Source organism: Carassius gibelio, chromosome B16, assembly GCF_023724105.1.
Source record: "Carassius gibelio isolate Cgi1373 ecotype wild population from Czech Republic chromosome B16, carGib1.2-hapl.c, whole genome shotgun sequence".
Lineage (NCBI taxonomy): Eukaryota > Metazoa > Chordata > Actinopteri > Cypriniformes > Cyprinidae > Carassius > Carassius gibelio.
In genome coordinates this window covers 16383198-16406351 of record NC_068411.1, presented here as the reverse complement: position 1 = coordinate 16406351, position 23154 = coordinate 16383198, and the positions used below count along the sequence as shown (strand labels likewise).

Here is a 23154-nt window from a genome sequence, read left to right as displayed (position 1 = left end):
ATTTAATTCAAATAATGGTGTTTCTAACGTTCCACTGTATAATAGTCAGTTTCAATTACGTGACAGACTGCACCACTAGTCAAAAATATGGGGGTCAAAATTACTAACTGCTTCATCGTTTGACTTTAGTAAAACGGTAGTCGCATGAAGTGAACTGAGGTAATAAAAGAACAGAGAGCAACTGAACATATTAGATCAAATGTATTTCTGACACCTGGTGTTGAATCCCTGAAGACTATAATGGTGTCGTCCACCCCGTCAGTGGGCGGCGTCATAGAAAAGTCCACGCGAGTAACGGAGAAATTTCACGAATGTAAATATTAAGCGTACAAGGAGGATACGTCCTCGCGCATTCTCTCTGTTTTCCTCTTTTGACTAATGCGAACATGCCACGCAGAAAGCCTTTTAGTATCAAACAGAAAAAGAAGCAGCTCCAGGTGAAACGCGAGAAAAAGAGAGGTGGGTAACTTAACTAACGTTAGCTTAGCCGAGTTAGCGCGCCGCGATCTGAACGCGCTCGCAGACGTGCTACATTAGCCACGTGACGCACTGTCTCATGATTTATAATTTAGTGTGTGGTAATGTAAACAGGTTCCCCCACATTAGAGCATTCATTGAGCTACTATGCTTCTGCATATACTTTGTGTGGTAAGTTTGTTGTGCTAAGTTGTAACCAAACTTGACCTGACCAAAGCATTTGGCCATTTTTATTTGTGGGTTGCAAACAAGAAGGAACGCTGAATTTCTCGCTCAGCAACAGGAGAAATGTATCATAAGTGAGCTTGATACGGTGTTTGTGTGCAGTAAACAACGCTCCTGACAGATCGAACATTATACTCCCGAGCAGTTATGTTTCTATATAACGTTAGGCTACATTTCGACTTTGATTTGTCAACTGTGAAAGGAGGTGATCATGACACGCATTTAGAGCAGCTCGTGTTTTGCTGTAGTTGGCGCTTGTGTTATGCGGTATATAAGTGCGCAGACTCAGCGTGAAGTTACGTAACACAACACACTAAAGCTAACTGCTAACTGCTGTAAGTGTTCAGGTCCGATACACAGCAAAACCAGTTAAAACAGGTGCATATGAACTAGTTAATAATTTCATAATCATGCTATCAGTGTAAATCACACTGCACTATTCTCATAGGAACTATAATGACAACAAAGTGTTAACTATGGAGGGATATGACTAGTTTCTGAAGGTGCTTTCACAAATTAAGGCCTTGAAATTTCTTAAATAAGAGCAGAAGTCTTAATATCACAAAGTCATGGCATTAAATATTCCACACATGCATGCATGCATGCAGGCATATATTTCAGAATAAAAAGTGTTGTTATATTTATATATTTATATATTTATATATATATATATATATATATGTATGTATGTGTGTATATGTGTGTGTGTGTGTGTAATTATTTTCAAAATATACACTGTGTGTGTATTTATATTGTATATAAAAAATATATACAGTACACACTATGTGAACAAAAACTTTTATTTTGGATGCAATGAATCGTTTGACAGCACTAACATATATTATGTACATGTATATATTCAGTTGTGCTCATAAGTTTACATAACCCCTGCAGAATAAAAAAATATTTAAACAAAATAAAAGAGCTCATGGAAAAAAAATGATATATATTTTTTGTACTGTTCTGAATAAGCTATTTCACATAACAGATGTTTATATGTTGTTGAGGAATCCTGCGTTGGTCCTGAGCAGTTCTTCAGGAAAATCCCCCAGCACCTGCACATTCTTTGGTTTTCCAGCATCTGCATATTTGAACTTTTTCCAAAAGTGACTGTATGATTGAGATCCACCTTTTCACACTGAGGACAACTGAGGGACTCATACTTTACTATTTCCATGCTTTCCTTTACTACTATGAAATTATTACAGAAGGTTCAAACACTCACTGATGCTCCAGAAGGAAAAACCATGCATTAAGAGTTGGGGGTTGAAAACCTCACTTATTTTCACTTCTGATAAACATGCAACTATCTTCTGTAGTCTCTGAAGGGCAGTACTAAATGAGAAAATATGATTTTTAGACAAAATGAGAAAAATGTACACCTCTTCATTCTGTTCAGCCTCTTAATTCATGGTTTTTCCTTCTGGAGCATCGGTGAGTGTTTGAACCTTCTGTAATAGCTGCATATGAGTCCCTCAGTGTGAAAAGATGGATGTCATAGTCATATAGTCACTTTTGGAAAAGGTTCAAATATGAAACCGAGAGAGATGACCGATGTGTGTACCTGCATGCTCTATTGTCTCGCTTTACAAACAGTTACTTCAAAACAGCGATTTTACCACCTCCATTGCTGAGAAATATAATGTAACAATCTAGTATTCAGGGTATTTTATTAATGAAAATCATGGGAAGCACATGCATTTACTTAAATTCTAACGCTTAAAAATTTAAAGATACATTTACTTGAAGTCATGTTTTTTGATAAATTTAACAAAATTGATTCCATTTATGCTCAAAACAAGAACAAACATCTTAAAGTGGAGCATGATTTTATTTAATTTTTTCATACCCATTGTATCTTGTTTAGATTCTTAGATCAGATTTGCACTGGAAAACAAGACAAAAAATACAGAAGAAGAATTGCAATGTGATCAGAAGGTACAGAAGTGGTTGTAGCTATTTTTATTTGTCAAATGAATTAATAAGTAATGGAGATTGGAAGTTGTATTTTCAAACTTTGAACCATTGCTGAGATGTTTTCATTTAGATTTCGATCTATTCTTTGCATTGTTTTGATTTAATCTTTACATTATTCTTTAAATCTTTACTTGGTCTTAAAGTCTTAAATTTACCTTCATAAAACCTGCAGAAACTCTGGATTGGAGGTACAGGATGTTTTTCACAATCTATAGTGTATAATTAAAGGAAGAAAAAAAAAGACAGATGTTTAAGACAAAAACCACTCTTTAAAGCTTGCGTGTGTGTGTGTGTGTGTGTTTGTGCGCAGGAGAAAACGGTTCGAGTCACAGTAGCCGAAATGCCAGTGTGGAGCGAGGACCTGGCAGAGACAGAAAGTCAGATACATCAGACAGTGAGACGACAGACATCAGGAGGATCAACCATCAGCCTGGCACCAGAGAGAGCAGATATGACCCCAACAGGTAAGTCAGGACAGGTGAAACAGTCAGTCCAGGCTTGTCTTATTAATTCAACATGAGATGTTTTGACAGGGTCATGTATCGTCCTGTTTGTTAATCTTATAATGGCTTGTTTGCAGATTCCGTCTGCACTTTGAGAAGGAGAGTAAGGAGGAAGTGGAGAAGAGGAAGAAAATAGCGAGGGAGAAAATCCTGAAGCCAGTGGCAGAAAAGGAGCTAGAGATTGATATGTCCCAGATCTACCCAGAAGAGAAAGGTATTTATGCTACTGTGTAACTTAAAGTGGTGACAGAGTGTCGGGATGCATTGATCTGATACTGGCATTTTCTGCCGGATCGGGTATCCGTCAGACGAGACTGATCCAAATCCCATATTGTGCATATACTATTCTGTTATTGTTAAGCCTCACAAAAGCACAAAACATTATAAAGCACCATAAAGTCACAGTCCAAGTATTCTGAAGCCGTTCCATAGTTTAATGTGAGGTACAGATAACTTTTAAATCATTCACTTCAAGTTCATGTAAACTCTTTTCTCCCCTGTGGCTGTCTGTCATCCTCCATTCAACGCTCAAACTGTGCGTCACATTCGGTTACGATTGTCAAAACAGTGACACTCTCTTCAAGAGCGCACAGTAACGGAAATTGAAAATTGTTAAAAGAAAAGGCTCAATAAACTATTGCACTGATATAATACACTACACATCAATATCTCTTTCCTTGGTGAATTGAACTTCTCTATGCGTAGCATTATATAAATAATCGAATGTTTATATAAAATTGTGAACTCATGATATTTCTAGACTAACCTTTGCAGCTAAATTATCCACGAACCTAGTTCATAATAGTATTTTTGTCATAGAGTATCATATTTTTTGTTATTTTTCATTAAAATGATGTTGTCTGTATTTAGTAGATCGCACAAAAGAGTGATGATCAGGTCAACTTTTGATTTAAATTGATTAAAAAAACTACGCTGGTATCAGAATCAGCCGATACTCAGAATTTTTTGGATCTGATCTGAAAAAATTGTATTGTTGCATCCCTAACAGAGTGTTATGAAGGTGGCACTTTATTTTACAGTATGTGTACTTACAATGTATTTATCTAAGAAAGTTCTGTAAAATAAAATGCTACTGTTATGAAACTAAACTTTGCATTTGAGGTAATTGCTGCAGCATCTCTGACAAAAAAGAAGAGTGCAGAGTGACTTTCCTGTGAGATAGATTAGTCAATGACTTGTCAAAAATGCTGTGTCTGTATACATCCATTTACTGTAAATGAGACATTTTTGAGAGATGTCTGCAATATTAAAATTCAGAACATTAAAATACACACAGACTGCTGTTAAAAAATTGTTTTAATGTTTTATATTCTCACCAAAGTTGCATTTGATTAAAAATACAGTATGATTCCCATACTTGGAATTTGTAATCTGCATTTTACCCATCCAAGTGCACACACACACACACACACACACACACACACCATGAACACACACCCGGAGCAGTGGGCAGCCATCTCTCTCTCTAACCATTAGGCCACAGCTGCCCATCTATTTAATGCATCTTTGCTGAATAAAAGTATTCTTTTAAAAATAATAATAATCATACTGACCTCAAACCTGTTACCCATTTTGTCATCAAATAACCAGCAAAAATAACTATATTTAGAATTTTACCGTGATGCTGGTTTTGGTCCATGTTGTTAAATCTTACTTCATTTCCATTTTGTCTAATAACAGGCCTGGATTTCCCACGGCGGCCCTCCTGGCATTACAACATGCAGCGAGAGGAGTTGCTGCGGAAAGAGGAGAAGTCATTTCTGGAGTATCTGGAGGCTCTCCACTCCAAAAACCCACCCGGTACCCTCAGCCACTTTGAACACAATCTCGAGGTGAGGCATGTTCTGTCTGAAAACACCACACTACTGAAGTACAAAATAAAAATGTTTTTACCAGCAAACAGTATTTGATTGCTGCTGAGTCAATAGCTGTAATGAAATAGCTTTTTTTTAATTGAGTTTGAGCATCTGTTTGGCCAGACAGTGCTGGAAGCAAACACTGTTAAGTGTTCAGATTCACTGGTTTATGAGCCGTTGCTTTTCTCAAGCTATGTGACACATAAAACTGTTGTTTGCTTGGTGCAAAAGGAGAAACACTTTTTTTAAATGTGCAAAAGGAGCAACACTTTCTCAACCGTTAAAATGTATAGCACTAATTAGTATGCATATTTGGTTCATTAAAAGAGGCTTTATAATTCCTTATTTGTTTTGAAAGTCCTTCAGACAACAGATACACCGCAATATTGTGCAAATAATTTTAAGGCAAACAAGCTTTTGTTTTCTAAGAACTCATAAGCGTGAATCTAAATGTTTCAACCACTTAGCTGAGCAGAGCACTGGATCACAGTCAATTCATTGTTTTTAACGCTCTCCAATTTTCAGATAGTTTTGGATTTATGTGTCAAAAGGAGACCATAAAATGCCAGAGCCAAAAACCTCTCAAGTCATTTATTTTACCTCAAGTGGGCAAAAAGACTACAAACAAGAATGTGACTAACAGAGATTAAGGTTAATTACTGAAATTCAGACAGCCTGAATAACAACTATATATAAAAATGATACTTTTCTACTGCTGTCTGACTGACTGACTCTTTCTTTCCCAGACGTGGAGGCAGCTGTGGAGAGTAATGGAGATGTCTGATGTCATTCTCCTCATAGTGGATATCAGACACACAGTAAGTGTGCGACTGTGACTCCTGTTGAAACTTTTAGCAGTTTTCAAAAGATCATCAAACTTGCATAGGCTTTACTCTAAATGTGGGAGTGTCAGATAATGCAAACTGAAGTAATAAAATCTCCACTAGGGGGGGCCAGAGATTGTATTACTCTCGGAAAATTCACTTTTTGTATTGTGTTATACATTTTGAGCAAAAGAAGGGTGCTGTGGATGCCAGTGTAGCATCATTCAGTGCAAGCAAACATTATCCCTCTGTCTGCAGGTGCTGCAGTTTCCTCCTGCTCTGTATCACTACATCACTGGTGAGTTAAAGAAGTACATCATCCTGGTGCTCAATAAGGTGGACTTGTGTCCCGCCCCGCTGGTTTTGGCATGGAAACACTACCTGACTAAACAGTTCCCACGCCTGCACTGTGTCTGCTTTACCTCGCACCCGGGACAAGCCTACAGCACACGTGAGAGAGTCTTTCCAGAATCAGTGCTTTATCTACAATATGACCGAACAAAATAGACAAGAATAAATCCCCTTCATCTGTACTCTCTGCAGTTCTACAGAAGAAGAGGATGACGAAGAAAGCAGGATGGAATCAGGCTGGAGGACCGTTTCACATCATGAGAGCGTGTCAGGAGATCACAGCAGGAAGAGGTTAGACAACTTCCTCCTAGACAACAAAATATCAGCAGTGGAAATCAAAGGGGAGTAATAAATGATGATGGTTGTTATTTATAGTGGATTTGAGTAGCTGGGAGAAGAAGATCCAGAGGGATGCTGTTGCTGTGGGAACAGAGGGGGATCAAGCTGATGATGGATCGGAATCTGTGTTGATGGAGCATCATAGTGACGTTGCCATGGAAATGAACAGCCCCACGCAAGAACTTTATAAAGATGGAGTGCTAACATTGGGCTGCATAGGTAATATCTGAGATTAAAGTTTGAGATTTGATTGTGCACATTATATAAAAAAAAAAAAAGTATGTTCCTTCATAATCTTTAATCCAAAACCGCCGCTGCAACATCTGTTTTCTGATCACATGCATTGGCACGAGGTTGAGAAAATAAACTCCCTCATAGCAACCTGTCACTCGAATGAAAAAGCTCAATTTAGCAAATAACAACAATGAACAAAGTCAAGTCACGCTCTACTACGTTTTTTTTTTTTTTTTCGTTCAAGAAGCCATTTCACTCAAATACGTGTGAAAACCGAGAAGAAAAGATTATCATGATGCCCATTTCATGCTTAAACTGAACCAGTATTGTTGTTCAACATCAATATCAGTTACATATATCTTATTTGAAGTATCTTCTCCTTCATGTGTACATTTAAATTCATTATTTAGTTTAAGGGTGTATTCACACTAGAAAAGTCTGTCAGTTCACTTGCTTTGGTCCGGACCAAAAAAAAAAAAAAATATATATATATATATATTTATTATTATTATTATTATTATTATTATTTTTTTTTTTTTTTTTTTTTTGTGGTTCACTTTCACACTGCCCTTTTTGCAAGTGAACCAGAAACTGTAAACAAAACCAAACGTGTGCTCAAGGTCATCCATTCATTGGTTTATCCATTCAACCATACCAGAGTTCGTTTGGAAGCAGACCGAGACCACCTCTTCAGCTGGGTCTCAGTTCGGTTGTTAGGTCCGCACATGAGTGCTGTATTCACACCTGCCCAAAAGATCTGCACCAAAGGGGGAAACGAACTTGAGTTCGGATCAATAGAATCAAACAAGACAGGTGTGAATGCACCCTAAAACTAATATTGAGGTTTTTGGCACTTTCTCCAGGTTTTCCTAATGTTGGCAAATCTTCAGTGCTGAATAGTCTGGTCGGCAGGAAGGTTGTGAGCGTGTCTCGAACCCCAGGTCACACTAAATATTTCCAAACATACTACCTCACTCCCACTGTTAAACTGTGTGACTGTCCGGGGCTTGTCTTCCCTTCCCAAGTGGACAAGCAACTACAGGTAAAACCAGCATGAGTCTGTATCATTTATGAAAAGTTAAGTCATCCAGTCTGTGTTTTATGTTTATGTGTGTGTGTGTGTGTGTGTGTGCGATTTATTTTCTCAAATAGATCTTGGCTGGTATATATCCAGTGTCCCAGCTACAGGAGCCTTACAGTTCTGTAGGATACTTGTGTGAACGGATCGACTTCCTGCCTGTGTTAAAGCTGACACATCCTGACAACAGCCCAGGAACCCCAAAAGACCCTAAAACACAGGACTGGACAGCATGGGATGTGTGTGAAGGTGCTTGTCCTGCATATGGCACCATTCATTTCATATTTAACATTTAACTGGAAGGAGAAACTTGGAGAGCTGAAGTTGTTTTTATTGGTTTTTCAATGGTCACATTTGTTTTTGTTTTGTTTTTTAATTTTTTTAGCATGGGCCGAGAGGAGAGGGTATAAAACTGCTAAGGCGGCCCGTAACGATGTCTATCGATCAGCCAACAGTCTCCTGCGTTTAGCCATCGACGGACGGCTGTGCCTATGCCTGCGACCACCTGGATACACTCAGAGTAAAGGTCAGAGGTCAAACCACTATCATTCATGTCATCCACCACTCATGACCAGATTTGATGTGTAATTTCTGTATTATCAGAATACTGTAGCACCAACGTTTGTTTTTGGTTGGCCCAATTTTGAAAGTCATTTTTAATAGGGAAAACTTGGAAAGACCTTTGTAAGATGGACCCCAAAAACTTTTTATTACATTGTTGAATGTTTCATCTGTATCTGCCATGTATTAATAAATTAAGAAGCTACAACAGTACTTTTAAATACAGTTACCATTTCTTCAGATGAATGGGAATCACACCCAGACCAGGCCGAGATCACTGCTCTACAAGGAAGTAAGGAAGAAGAGGATGAGTGTGGTGACAGGGAAGACGACGAGGGCGAATCCAGTTCTGAGCTGGAGGAGGACAATGATCGGGATGCCGACGATGATGAGGATGCTGATGGAGATGATGAAGATGATACCGTGAAGGCTGACAGGAAGGGCCTCACTCTCAACATGTTCACTGTGCTGGGAGAGAACGAGTGTGAGTGAGGGATGTGATTCACACTCATTCCATGTTCATGCATTCCAGTCTCTTATTCATCACTGATCTCTTGATGACCATCTCATTTCAATCTGCAACCTGTCAATCAAAGGACTTTATAAAGTTTGGAATTTAAATGCTACTCCTTTTGTTTTTTTATCATTTGACATTTGTTGCATACTTCTACAGCCCATCATATAGACCACAATCTCCCCATTCTATTATTTTTTTTTTGTGTGTGCTGGTTTTGTCTATTTTGCAGCCTCTCTGTACCTTCCCTGCTTTTCATTTATCATCATCAGAAATGTATCAATGTTTGGAAAACTTTTGTACCTCCTGCATGCAGCCTTTTCCCTTTTTGAGAGGGCAGAAGGAATGTCCGTACAACCAGTGATTGTGCAATTAGTGTTACTAAATAAATATCAATCATCGATCTCAAAGCAGTGATGCCAAAGGTCAGGTGAGGTCAAAGGTCACTGCTTTGACCTCCAACAGTGAGTTGCCCACGTGAATGTATTTTATCCTCAATCTCATAAATCTCTGCGTGCAGGGCAGAACCAGCCGAGTTTGAGGAATCGAGATCGAGGCCAGGGACAGCCTCTTGACCTCAGAAGATTGTTCTGATAAAAAGCACATTTTAAAGCAAGCGGCAGCAACCAGCAGTCTTTTATTGTTGAATACTTTAATTTCTGAGCAGATATATACGATTATTATGCAGGCAATGAAGGTGTTGTTTAGAGTTGCGGTGGGAGTGATGTTCTGGACTATGCAAAGTTTACAGACCGAAAAGAAGAGTTCCAGTTATAGAAGTGAGATTGTGTAACGCACATTACACATGCACACTAACACAAGCCACTTAAAGATTTTATGTTGTTTTGGACTAAAAAGTGCATTTGTTAGAGAGTGGGTTGGTTTTGAAGAACTCAAGTTTGTGCACTTTTGCTAGGACTCCGGTTACAGTGATGATGTGCAGAGATACCGATACAAGGGTGCTGGCTTCCTGCTTTTCAGCCCCCTGTCCTGCAGCCCTTGTGTAGGGATTTCATGTGGGTGTGTCTTTGTTTGTGTGGGTGTGATATTGTGTGGATCATTCTTTCTTTATTAAAATGTTATTATACAGAACCAGCCCTCTGCAATAAATATGTTCCCCTGACTCTTTTCTCATTGTTATTTTTGCACGAGGACACAGCTACTAATGTCAAACAGTATGTTAATGATATATTGTAATTAAAAGTTTAATGTAGGCATAAATAAATGAAACCTACACATTTAGACTGGAAATTTATACTTTGACATTTGAATTAAATAGCAAATTAACATCTAATAAACCAATCACAAAAGTGTTTCACTTTTTTTCACAATACAAACTAAAGAGTTTGGTTATAAAACTTAGCATTTACTGTAAAAAAGAATTTCAGGCAAACTACTAAGAGATACATCGTGCCTAATAATATTTATTTGCATTTAAGTAGTTTGCTATGCTGTTCTAAAGAGCTCACTGAGTTACAAGCTGTCAGAATTTCATTTTATTTTTGGTCGTGTAAATAATCGCAACTGCGCTGAATGGCATATTTTTGCTCCGTTTAGGCCTCTCATTATAAATAAGGTATTTTTGTCCTTCACAAGTGTGTGCTCCATATTCTCACTGTAACCTGAGCCATGAAAGCCTGATGTATCAGATATGATACTCGATAAAAGCATATGCAAACACTTATTTATCTTAGATTTTGTGTGAAGGTATGGTTAAAGAAATTAAGAAAACTTAAAAATGTCAGGCATTACAGAGTTAAAATCACTTTGAAAACTCAACGCAGTTATAAATTATGTCTGTTTACCATTTGTTTACATAGAAATACATTTAAAAAGCTGCAGTGGAGCACAAAAATATGTTCTGCATGAACCAGTCTTAAAACAGTTGGAAAAGCAAGTGGTTACCTCATTTGTCTGCGAGAGTGCGGTTTCTAAAAATCTGTTATCAAGGTAAAGAGTAGCTGCTTTAAAGAAGCTAAATTTAAGATTTAACAATTTTGCTCGTTCCATAATTCCCAAGCTTCCAATCAGTGTTTTTTCATAGTCTTAATTACTATTATTGTAGCATATGGAAAATAGTAATCATAAAAAAGAGTAGGTGTGTCCACACTTCTGACTGGTACTAATTATGAGCTTTACAGCAACACACTTAGGACATGAAACCTTTGAAAATCACTGGCGATGAGATCACATGGCAATGCATCCCATCACATCACTAATCATCATTTCCCGGCAGTAAACACTGCAGCATTATCGAGACAATGAAGCATTCCTGTCTTATTTGAATATTGCCCCACAATCAGGAAATCAAGTAATGTAATTATAATCCATTTCTAATTAAACAGGGAATACTTTTAAACATGCTTGTGGTTTTGAGTGTGACTTGGATATGTTACAGTGCCTAACAAGAATAATTTGCTCATAATGACCAAGACAAATAATCTTCCCCTCTGAAAAAAGGGTAAAACACAACTCACTAATTTCCTGTAGTATAGATTGTGTAAAACTATTTGCCAGTTTGTAACCACCGACAGCTCTGTGCTAGTCTCATATTTCACTCAACCGTGACCTCATAAATTATCCAAATGAAATTCTGTGGTCTTTAACAGGAGTCATTGGTCATGCTTGTGCTGTCCATATGTGTTGCATTAGTGTAGAGCAGCCTGCTTTTCACATGACGTACATAACCAGTCTGCAACACCCACGAATCGACAAAGAGTGAATTAATTAGTCCTATTATACCAGTCTGGCTTTAAACATTATAATCAAGGGTCTGGTATTGACGGAGACAAAGGCTGAGTTTTTATCAGGGTGAATAATGGTAAACACACCATCGGTCACGCAGGGGTTAATCAGAAACCAGACACAGCTCTAATCTGATTGGTGTTAATTTGCTTGTTTAGACATCTGGTGATTTTGGCAGACTCTGTTAGCCATATACCATTCGTCACATGAAAGGATTTCCCAGTTAGGATGTCTGGTTGATTAATGTCTTCAACAGTAAAATGATAAATGCAGCTTGAAGTATATAACCCTGAATGATAAATGGAAGTTGTGTGCTTCAGTATCTGAAGAAAATGCTGAAGTGGGATTTGGTCTTCTCTTCTTCGAGGGAACTGATAACACTGGCACACCAAGGAATACCACTGGTCTCGTAGCTCCACAATATTTATGGTTGCAGTGATATTTGACCACATGATGAAATCTTTTACAGACATGAGACTAGAATTTTGAAAGCGTTATTGAAGTTTTCTGTTTGTGGATAATATAAGGTTTATTAACTTGCCTGAAGAGGCTTTTATGTTCTACAACTTAATACATAAATCTGTAAAAGAGTCCTAATATGGAAGTCTGTTTCTGCCAAAGTAAAACAGAGGATTGTGAGATTGTGTAATGATAGTCACAATTGCAAGAAATAAACTTGTCATATTTGCAAATAAATAACGTAAGAATGAAAAGATGTGACACGATTATTAGAAAAATGACAAGAATCTTGTAATTGGCAATGTGAAGTTACTATTGGGAAAAATAAAGTTGCATTTACAAGACGAAACAATTTTAAAATATAAGGCACATGTTGCATAAAGAATTTGAATTTTTATGTTCACTTGTATAATAATAAATTCACAGAGCAATATAAAATCCAAATTCTGAAAAACAGAAATGAAGTCGCAATTGCAAGATATGTTACAATTACAAGAAGTCACAATTTATAGTCACAATTTAAAAAAAAAAAATCAAAATTTTACAATATTGTGATTTTTTTTTTTTTGTGGCCTAGTGGTTTGAGAGTTTGACTCCTAACCCTAGGGTTGTGGGTTCGAATCCCGGGCTGGCAATTACACGACTTAGGTGCCCTTGAGCAAGGCATCGAACCCCCAACTGCTCCCCCGGCGCTGCAGCATAAATGGTTGCCCACTGCTCCGGCTGTGTTCTCACAGTGTGTGTGTGTGTGTTCACTGCTCTGTGTGTGTGCACTTTGGATGAGTTGAATGCAGATCATGAATTCTGAGTATGGGTCACCACTTGGCTGAATGTCACGTCACTTTCACTTTTGACTTTCAATTGTCTGCTGTACATGAAACTTCTATTTTTCATATTTGTGACTTAACACTGTAAAAAAATCCAACTTGTTAAAACTTTCTTAATTACAAATGTAAGAAAGTAGCTTGTAACAAATAATTTTTGGTAGGTGTCAGTTTATTGTTTATCAGTTAATTTGTGCGACCTGAATAAGAATACTTGTAAAAGTTGGTTTGTTTACCATACTTAGATACTCAGTTTGCTAACAACATGTCCAAATGCTCTCCCGACTTTCTAAATTCAGTCATCTGAACAAACAACATTAGACTGAACAATATTGTGCAAGTTCCCTAGCATGCATTGCAGTCTGAAAACATTTTATGGTGATTATTACAAATAAAATATTAGCATTGTTTTGCATTCTTAATTTATGCTGCTGCTGCCATTGTCACTGTCAGTAAGCTTTGATAATCGTGTGTTGAGGTATATGTGCATCTCATTGGAACTTCTGAATTTGATACATTTATCTTTGTCTTTAGTTTTTAAGAGGCAGACACTGCCCATATTTTAAGTTTTAAAAATGCAAGAGGATTGCTAAATAGGATTAGTATTGCTAAATGCTAAATAATCTTTAGTTAATGTGACCGTTCTTTTTAATTCAGCACACTGCTTTTCATTCATTATATGAACTAAAATTTGTAAGTTCTCAGTAGCTAGTTGAGTTCACTAAACAAGTTGACTGCGGTTTTGAGTTAGGTCAGCTTTTTTTACAGTGAAAATATTATATTGCAATTGTAAGATTTAAGTCATCATTGAGAAAAAAAAGTTGCAATTGCGAGCTATACGTCATATTGAGTGTTATTAAGTCTATATTACAAGAAATAATGTTACATAACCTTTGTCTTTAACTTTTCCTTTGCAGTGGAAACAGGCCTTTCTATGTCTTGAGTAGGATTTAGTGAATTAGCCTTCCAGTTTATAAACTGACCACATGATTGAAGAGCTCTATTAAGAGGACCTTACTCAGCTACATAAACACATTTTGTTCATGATTTTGAGTCTAAAAATGATTTATAGTGTTTATTGTATATATTTGGATAGGAGTTTCCCCTACATTTATTTCAGTGCGTTCAGTGTAATTTATGAGCAGACAGTTGTTTCTAGTGCTGGTGATGGCAGTGAAGTGTAGCCTATTAGGTGTCCTGCCTTCTGCCCAAATCTAAACTCTGCTTTCAGTACGGCAAGCCAGAGAGGTCAAACTATGCTGGCACACAATAGTACTGACATAATTAATTATCATCAAACGGTATTGTGACATATCACAGCACCACCGTAAGCCACCTAGAATAAACTCATATAGCCTAAAAACAGTGTATAAAACACATCACAGAGATTTTACAGATCCACTGAGCGATGTTGTGCATTGTCATCACTTTTTAACACTCTAAATTGTTTTCCACATGTGTGTGTGTGTGTTTAGGGTGGTGGGACTGTTTGCTGCTCACCATGTTTGTTAGAGTCTATGTGTCAATAGGTATTTTTAGCTTGAGCTCTCACTGCATTGCAATGGCACTCATACCCAAAATCCCAGTAACCCCCCACTCACTCTCACTGTGAAGCCAGACAGAGCAGGAACAGACAGGAAGAGAGCGAGCGGGACAGTTGTGTCATCACACACACAGTCAATGCAGAATTAGACCCTCCCTGCTCTTGTTTCCATGGAGACAGTTTGAAATAACCCCCTATGATGGGCTGTAATAAAGGCGGACCTACCTGATCACCACACCCTGACTCAACCGTCATTAACATTGTTAAGCACTCATACACTCAGCGCAGAGACAGAAAATAACAGTCATTTGAGGAGAATCAAATTCTGCCTTAAAGGGATAGCTGACCCAAAAATGACATTTCTATCATCTTGTATTCACCCTGCTGTGGAACATGATTTTTTTATAAAAATTTTTACTAGTTGCTCTTTTCAAGTAAATTACAATAAATGGATACTAGAAGCATCATGAACAAAATCATACAAGTGGCCCAAATGACCCATTTTAGTATATTTCAAGATGCCTGACATCATGTGACATCTTTTAGTAACTATAATATTTATTTATTATTATTATTTTTTTTTTAATTGGCGTAACTACTAATGTTTTTGTAATTTTCTTTTGTGCTTGAAATGAAGTTATATTTGTATTTTATTCCAGTTTTAGTACATTTAGATACTTTTTTCATTTAGTTGCAAAGATTCATTGAAGGTATCTCACTCAAAACAATCATTTACTCTCATGAATGCACCATTGACAGATAGACCAGATTTCAAAATTTTCGTCCACTTGTGGCATTTATTTTTGATTGATTTATCTCCTTCCCTAATACAATTTCTTATTTGTAATTATTGTATATTCTACTTTACTCTTATGAAATCATAAATCACTTTGGTATACTCCAAACTTTAGTTGTGAAGGTGCTTTATAAATACATTTAGTTTTGATTAAACTTGATCTAAAAATACTTACATTTTTATCTGTTCCTCAAATATTTTATATTTAAAACTTGAGACTTTTATGGTGACTTTGTGTCCTTTTCTGAAAGTTCATCTTTGATGTATGGCCTACATGACACAGAGAGGCTAGAACATTCTTCACAATGTCTTCTTTCATGTTCCACAGAAGAAAAAAAGTCATACAGGTTTGGTAAATTACTTAAGAGTAAACAATGATATCATTTTAATTTGGGGGTGAACTTTCTGCAAATCCTGAGTCTTGCCGTATATAATGTAAGCGGTCAGCAGAGGGAAAACATCTAACCACATGACACAAAAACACAGACAGACACAAACACAATTACCGTCTGCTAAAGAACACCTGCGGTCACACTAACCCATCTGTTTTAATCTTTCAAGGAGATTTTCCTTAGAGAGAGAAAACAAAAAATCAGACACAACATAACTATTTATGAATGAATTAATATTCAGGCCCACAAAAGAAAGATATAGATATATAGATTCTCAATTGGGGTAAACATGATTAATGACTATGCAAATACATCTTAGAAAACTACACAACATAGAAAAGAATAGGCTCAACAAATAATAAGTGGGATTACTGTTCAGGAAATGACTATGGGTCTGGAAATAACCTCATCACACTGAAGCTAAGCCTCTTTTCCAGCAGTTGTGCTTCTCTGCTGTCAGTTTCTGATTGAAAGGACGGTTATAACAGAAGTCGGTCAGCATGATTTGACAGACTTTAGATCCATGAAAACATTGAAGCAGACTCAAACAGAACATCCTCCAGCTATGTGAGGTGACTGATATCAGTGATGAAGCAGCAGAGGTTGTGCCTTGTGCAGTTTTACTTCCCAGTACCCCCCCAAAAAAAGAGAGATCAGAGAACTGACACCCTTTTGACCCCCACCCAGACTCCCACCCGCGGCTGCAACCTGACCCTGTGACCTCTGACACCTTCACCTTTCGGAAAAGCTTCAAGAGAGTAACCTAAAATGGTCAGTATCTTCGATTGTGCAAACTAATATGTTTAACACAGAATAGGTAAATGCTAACCATAATCAATGCAATATAAAAAGCCTAAAGAAACTCAATGCGATTGTTGATGACACAAACTAAGAGATGGTTCACGCCTGATATGTTCTTGGGTCAATTTGCTCTGTTTTGTTTAATTGTTGGTCTGGGTAAACCAGCTCTAGATGGAACTCTTTGACCTGCAATGCTCCTCACTGTTGTTTTTAGCATCTTGCACTATGATCAGTATGTTCAGTGGTTTTAATTTTGTATTTTATTACTTAATATTTAGCATCTGAATTTTAGGGAAACTTTTACTTCACTCTTTCTGAGTGCATAATTTATTAATAATTAATATTTTTATTTAACAGTATTTCAGAAAAAAATATGTGTCTGGAACATTAGACTAGCAATTTTTAAAATAATAATTCGTTTTTTTTTTCATAATAACATTATAAATATATTTTTTTATAATTATAATATTAATTTCTAAATGTTTAAATTAATAATAATAGTGTTATTATTGGTAAATGTTTTTAGAATTAATAATAATAATAATAATAATTTGTGCTGTCAAACAATTAATCATTATTAATCGCTTTCAAAATAAGTTTTTTTACATAACATATGTATATGCACTGTATTTATTTATTATGTATATATAAATACACACAAATACAGTATATATTTAGAAAATATTTACATGTATATATATTTATATTAATATATTTTATATTACTTTTAAATATATTTAATATATAAACATAACATATTTACCTTAAATACTGTATATATGTGTTTCTATTTATATATACATAATAAATATACACAGTATACACACATATTTTATATAAACAAAAACTTTTATATAGGATGCGATTAATCGTTTGACAGCACTAATATTAATATAAATAAAATAATATTATTATAGATTAGCATACATTTAATACATTCAAAGGAAAGTACTTTTAGTCATTATGATTAAAACAAGTGCTTATATTTTCAAGTAAGAAGTGATATTTCATCAGGGTATGTATACTTTAAACAAGGATCTGTGTACATCATCCTTCATCCAACTTTTAAAAACATGTCTGACTTGCATACAGTGTCTAATATTTCATCAGTAATGTGATGTGATGATAACATAACACCAGGAGGAATCTCCCTCTGTCACTGTCATTGTCTTGCGACATCACACACACATGCAAACAGGACAAAGTCAAAAGCCATACATTCCTTTGAGCCTCAGACACCAAATGTGACTGATCTCATTTCACAAAATACACACACACCCTCCTTCTATACTGCCTCCCTGGATCATCCGTGTCTTTTTACGCTCTTATGACACTTTAGAGAAGCTCTCGAACCTCTGGGCCCCTGAGACAACCAGCCATTATGAAACGGGACACCGGAGAGGACAGAACAGAGAGTGTCCTACTATTCTTCAAGTGTGTGTGAAGATGGGGGAGGATTTATGTGTGTCACATTGGTAACTGATGTAGCGGGAGGGATCCATAGCGAGTAAGGGGGAGAGAAGGATAGATTATGTGCTTTGGTAAGGGAATGAGTGGAATGCCAGTTTGTGACGCTTCCCCACATTCTGCAAGCCTGACATTGTGAGAGTGATCAAGCCGCTCTGCCCCTCAACAGCTGTGTGTGTGTTGATGGGGAGGGGTGCATACATGTGGACTCATGGGTGTACATATGATCTGTGCTTTCTCACTTTAATCAGCATTTAATTACATAAATCGTAGAGATGACACCGTTGAAAGTGAACTGTTAAAATATGGAATGCTTTATATGCAAACTATTATGTTGGTATTCATGCTCTTTCTCTCTCATCATTGACCTTGTACATTTATGCAACTTGGCAGCTTTTTAAAGTAATTTATGGCATTTAATTTCACTATTTGACCATAAACTGCATTTGTACCTTTCTGTGTTGTCTGTCCATGTGTCTAGAACAAATGCAAATTATTTATTCCAAATTATAATGCAAGTGAGCTATCAATAGGATTTCGGTGCAATAAAGAGTTTTTGTTTGAGTTGTTTTTCATATCATTTCAGGTAACTGGTATCAATCTCAGACTGGTTTGGTCAATAGTTTGCCAGGTCTTCTTAGGTAAATGGAAACCCTACTTAAAGAGGTTGTTCCACATTATTAAGAAAGTTACAGTTCTCATGAAATATGGTGAGGAAGAAAGATCTTTCTGAAAATGAAAAGTATGAAACGTCTAATGTCTTGCAAAAGGCATCAAAACAAAAAATATATATATTTTGCAAAAAGCAAATAGAGATTATTGAACCGTTACAATATTTGTGAGTGATTTAGAGCACATAAGATCTTGGTCAGATGAAGATTTATTAAGGAAAGTTTCTGTCAAACAAATGAACTGTATTGTAATGGCAGCTGTAAAAAAGCCGACAGGTGTTTGAAGCTCCTGGACTCTCAAGATCCTCTCCATGCACACTGGCAGTTGTGTGTTAAGATGCATTTCAGTCACTGCTAACCAAACCTCACAAAGAGAAACCTGGACAGGTTTGAAATATGGATATTTATCTTACAAAAACACAATGATTTGCTACAGGAGGCCTTTATTCACACCCTGGATCCGTGTGAGGGACATTTTATAACAGATGTGTGCACTTTATTTCACGTCTTCTGAACTGTCTTTTAATTGAATTCATTATTCACATTTTGTGAAACTGTTATTGTTCGCTGATTCTACATGCCTTACATAACCTCCGTTTTTCAATTTCATTAAAATGTATTAAAATGTCATGCATTACTGGCTTCTCAGGGGGGTAAAACTCTTTAACTATCAGGCTCTTTCAAATGCGTCGCGCTTCCCTGACTTTCTCTTTTTCACTCTAACCAGCTTCACTTTTCACTCGGATTAGATTTACCTCCTTCTCCTTTCAGCCACACTTCACTCTTCCCTCTCCATCCTTCACAGTGAATTCCACACAGGATCAGGCCTGTTTAGCTGAACCTATATGAAGTTATTTTTGATTCAAAACAACTGAACACCTGTGGCAGTGTGATTTGTAGTTGTAGAGAAAAGCCACACATGTGTATCAGTAAATTTGAAGTCACAGAGAGAAATGTTTTAAGAGTTGCAAACCTGTAGACTTTTTTTCTCTCTCACAAACACAACACAACAGTTACACCTTCTCAAATTCTTCATTGCAGATGCACAAATCCTATTCTACAAATCACACATTTAGAAACTCGTACGCTCGCTTTTTTGAAACAATTGCTGCAGTGAATGTGGAGCAAAACGCATTTACACACCCGCTTCAAGAAATGTGAAGTCGTGGAGAAATGTTGAACATCCGCAAATCAGTACGTGAATTGATCAAATGAGAGTTGCACACTTGTAGAATATTTTCTCAGAAATGTCTTGTATATTTTTCTAACACCAACACAAAGTACATAACTACAGCTGCTTGAATCAGCTGCGATGAATCTCAAACACCGTCTTTCGCTTTCAAGTGACAAGTTTCGCGCTCTCCCTTTTGCACCGAGATATTTGGTTCAAAAGTGATTTGTGCATCTGTAGAGGTAGTGGGCGGGACTATTTAGAAATTACAGAATTTCAGCCAATCAGAAGAGCTACTTTGGCTCGTTGCTGAGCATAGACTCATGGTGTCATATTCACATTGTTTTTCATGTCAAATAGTTTATCCATAATGTTAGACCATTGCTATAAAATAATAGTTTTGTGCTTAATACAGAAAAGGCACTTTTGATTTTGTTGTAAAAAAATAAAAAATAAAAATGCTAAATGATGCTTGGCTTATTTGGGCTCTGATAAATCTTTCTCTGGTAGTCCATCATCTGTGCTCTTGCTGTTGTGAAACATGTGTCCATCTTGGAGGCTGAGGAGAAATTACTGCGAGGACCTGTCATTGACGCAAGCTACTGTAAGGATCCTATAAAGGACAAAATGTTGAAACATGACATCCTGCCATAATATATAAATAACCATTGTTTATACCACTATGCAACTTTTGCTTTTTTATTATTTTTATCAGTGAGTGGTATCACTTTGACAGCAGGATAAAGAAACAATTAAAGAATAGTGGCAAGCCATAGGAGAGTCATCTACAGGAGTCATGCTGTTAAGAAATAACCAAGTCATGGTGTTAATAAATAATTCTTTTTGAACAACAATGTTGTCTCTTTCTTTTAAATGACCCTTGGAACTTTAGAAAAGGGTTAAATTGTGTTTTTCTTCTTAAAAAGCTATGTAGGACATGTTTTGTTGCTGTATGATGAGCAATTGTGAATTGTACAGCAAATATTTCATTTAGGATCCATATGATTACACAGTGCTGTATATCTAATGGCCTGAATATGGTTAATATCTAAATATAACTTAATATAAATTCACAACATCATATATCAGTCAGTCTATACAAAACAGTTTATAAATAAATATAAAAACAGTTTATAAATAAATATAAATAATACAGTTTACAGTAGGTCATAGGTCTGCAGCCTCCTCCTACTGGACGCATGCGGAACAACAGGGGCGTAAAACTGCTTGGGGCGTATATCTACCGGCTCAGTAGCTCTTCTGATTGGCTGAAATTCTGTAATTTCTAAATAGTCCCGCCCACTACCTCTACAGATGCACAAATCACTTTTGAACCAAATATCTCGGTGCAAAAGGGAGAGTGCGAAACTTGTCACTTGAAAGCGAAAGACGGTGTTTGAGATTCATCGCAGCAGATTCAAGCAGATGTAGTTATGTACTTTGTGTTGGTGTTAGAAAAATATACAAGACATTTCTGAGAAAATATTCTGCAAGTGCGCAACTCTCATTTGATGAATTCACGTACTGATTTGCGGATGTTCAACATTTCTCCACGACTTCACATTTCTTGATGCGGGTGTGTAAATGTGTTTTGCACCACATTCACTGCAGCAATTGTTTCAAAAAAGCGAGCGTACGAGTTTCTAAATGTGTGATTTGTAGAATAGGATTTGTGCATCTGCAATGAAGAATTTGAGAAGGTGTAACTGTTGTGTTGTGTTTGTGAGAGAGAAAAAAAGTCTACAGGTTTGCAACTCTTAAAACATTTCTCTCTGTGGCTTCAAATTTACTGATACACATGTGTGGCTTTTCTCTACAACTACAAATCGCACTGCCACAGGTGTTCAGTTGTTTTGAATCAAAAATAACTTCATAAACCTAAGAGAGAAAGAGAGAGAGAGAGAGAGAGAGAGAGGGTGGGGGGTGGGGGTGGAAAGCGTAACACAGAGGACCTTTTTTCAGGAAGAGAAGGAATCAGAGAGTGAGACAAAGCTAGTCCAAGTAGTGGAAACCAAAGAAACAATGTGCAAAGGTCATTGCAACATTACAGGGGGATCGCAGATTGCCAGAGCAACACATAAAACTAGGGTAGCTGGGGAGAGATAAAAAAAGGAGGGAGTGTAAAACAGAGAGGGAAGTGGGGAAAAGAAGAAGGAGTGGAAGAAGTAATCAGGTTATATCACAAGTTAAGCCTTTGGAGGAGGCATTCCATTTTCTAACTCAGTCGAAAAGTTATAGTTCCTGTCTTTTCTTCTGGCACCCTGTAAACTGAGATCTGTTCATGGGATGCACCCTCAGCTTTATTGCAATGTGGTGAAATACCTTTCACAGTATTGATTTTCATTATAAAACCTGAAGATTAGTTGAATCACTTGGAACATAAAATTCAGCATTGAAACCTCTCCCAACTTTTTTAACTACAGAAGAGCACCCACTGAACCAGTCAGTAATTTAAAGTCATGATGTAATGGAAACAGCGACAGATCATTTCTTTGTATTGTAATTTGTATCCAAGGAAAATGATAGGAAAAGTCTGGCATATGTCACCACAGAAAAGTCTGCCTTATCATTGAAGAGTGAAATTTTGGTTAAAAATGACAAAAAAGTGTTAAAATATATCAAAATAAATCAAATAATAATAATAATATATGCATGCATAAAATGTTAAAAATAAAACCATTAAGATGCATTTAGAAAAGAGGAGTGAATTACCATTTCATGTCAACTTTAAAGTTGCGTGAAGTTGCATCAGATCTCTTTTTCTGTATTGTGATACGTATACAGTTTAAGTGGACTAAATGATTGTAGACGTTCTCTGTAAGCCACCAAAGAGATGTTTGCAATTTACACTGAAAGCTCCAGTTTGCATTTTGATCAAACATTTTTTTTTTTTTTATATAAAAATAAACATGCATTAAAAAAATACATTTAACATGCATTTAGAAATGAAATAGGGTGAATTTTTTAAAGGACAACTTTACTAAGCAAAGTGTGAGGAAAGAATAAAACAACCAGGGGATGTGGGTCAGAATCTTGAACCATTAAAACTGTGTGTGAGTTAAAGTTAATCATATTCAAAGTCAAACCAGGTCATGCACAATTGTTCTTTCAGCGCGAACAGGACAAAAGAACAAGCTGCTTTCAAAATAATGTTTGAACTGGAACTCCTTCAATTCTTCTCTGTTTCTCTTTAAACACATTCTCTCCTTAAACAAACTTTTGTAACAGTTTTAAACCTGATGTTAAATGATATCTCTCACTGTTTTTCTCGAATATGCTTCACTTCTCTGTGCAAATTCTTTCCATGCCATAAAAAGCAATACCT

The 23154-nt window shown here is 36.5% G+C and overlaps 1 protein-coding gene across 2 annotated transcripts; it reads left to right on the top strand.

The window, feature by feature from the left end:
* Nucleotides 1–252: 252 nt before the first annotated feature.
* On the top strand, nt 253–10083 carry gnl1 (guanine nucleotide binding protein-like 1). Of its 2 annotated transcripts, XM_052578930.1 has the most exons (13): nt 315–459; nt 2570–2640; nt 2990–3143; nt 3260–3396; nt 4884–5035; nt 5806–5877; nt 6142–6334; nt 6427–6525; nt 6610–6792; nt 7671–7849; nt 7960–8134; nt 8271–8411; nt 8688–10083. In XM_052578930.1, the coding sequence occupies exons 4-13, from the start codon at nt 3369–3371 to the stop codon at nt 8936–8938; spliced, it is 1473 nt and encodes a 490-aa protein (XP_052434890.1). In that variant the 5' UTR covers nt 315–459; nt 2570–2640; nt 2990–3143; nt 3260–3368; the 3' UTR covers nt 8939–10083. The 2 variants fall into 2 exon arrangements, with proteins under 2 accessions (XP_052434889.1, XP_052434890.1); XM_052578929.1 differs by lacking the exon at nt 2570–2640 and having other exon boundaries at nt 253–459.
* Nucleotides 10084–23154: the final 13071 nt, after the last annotated feature.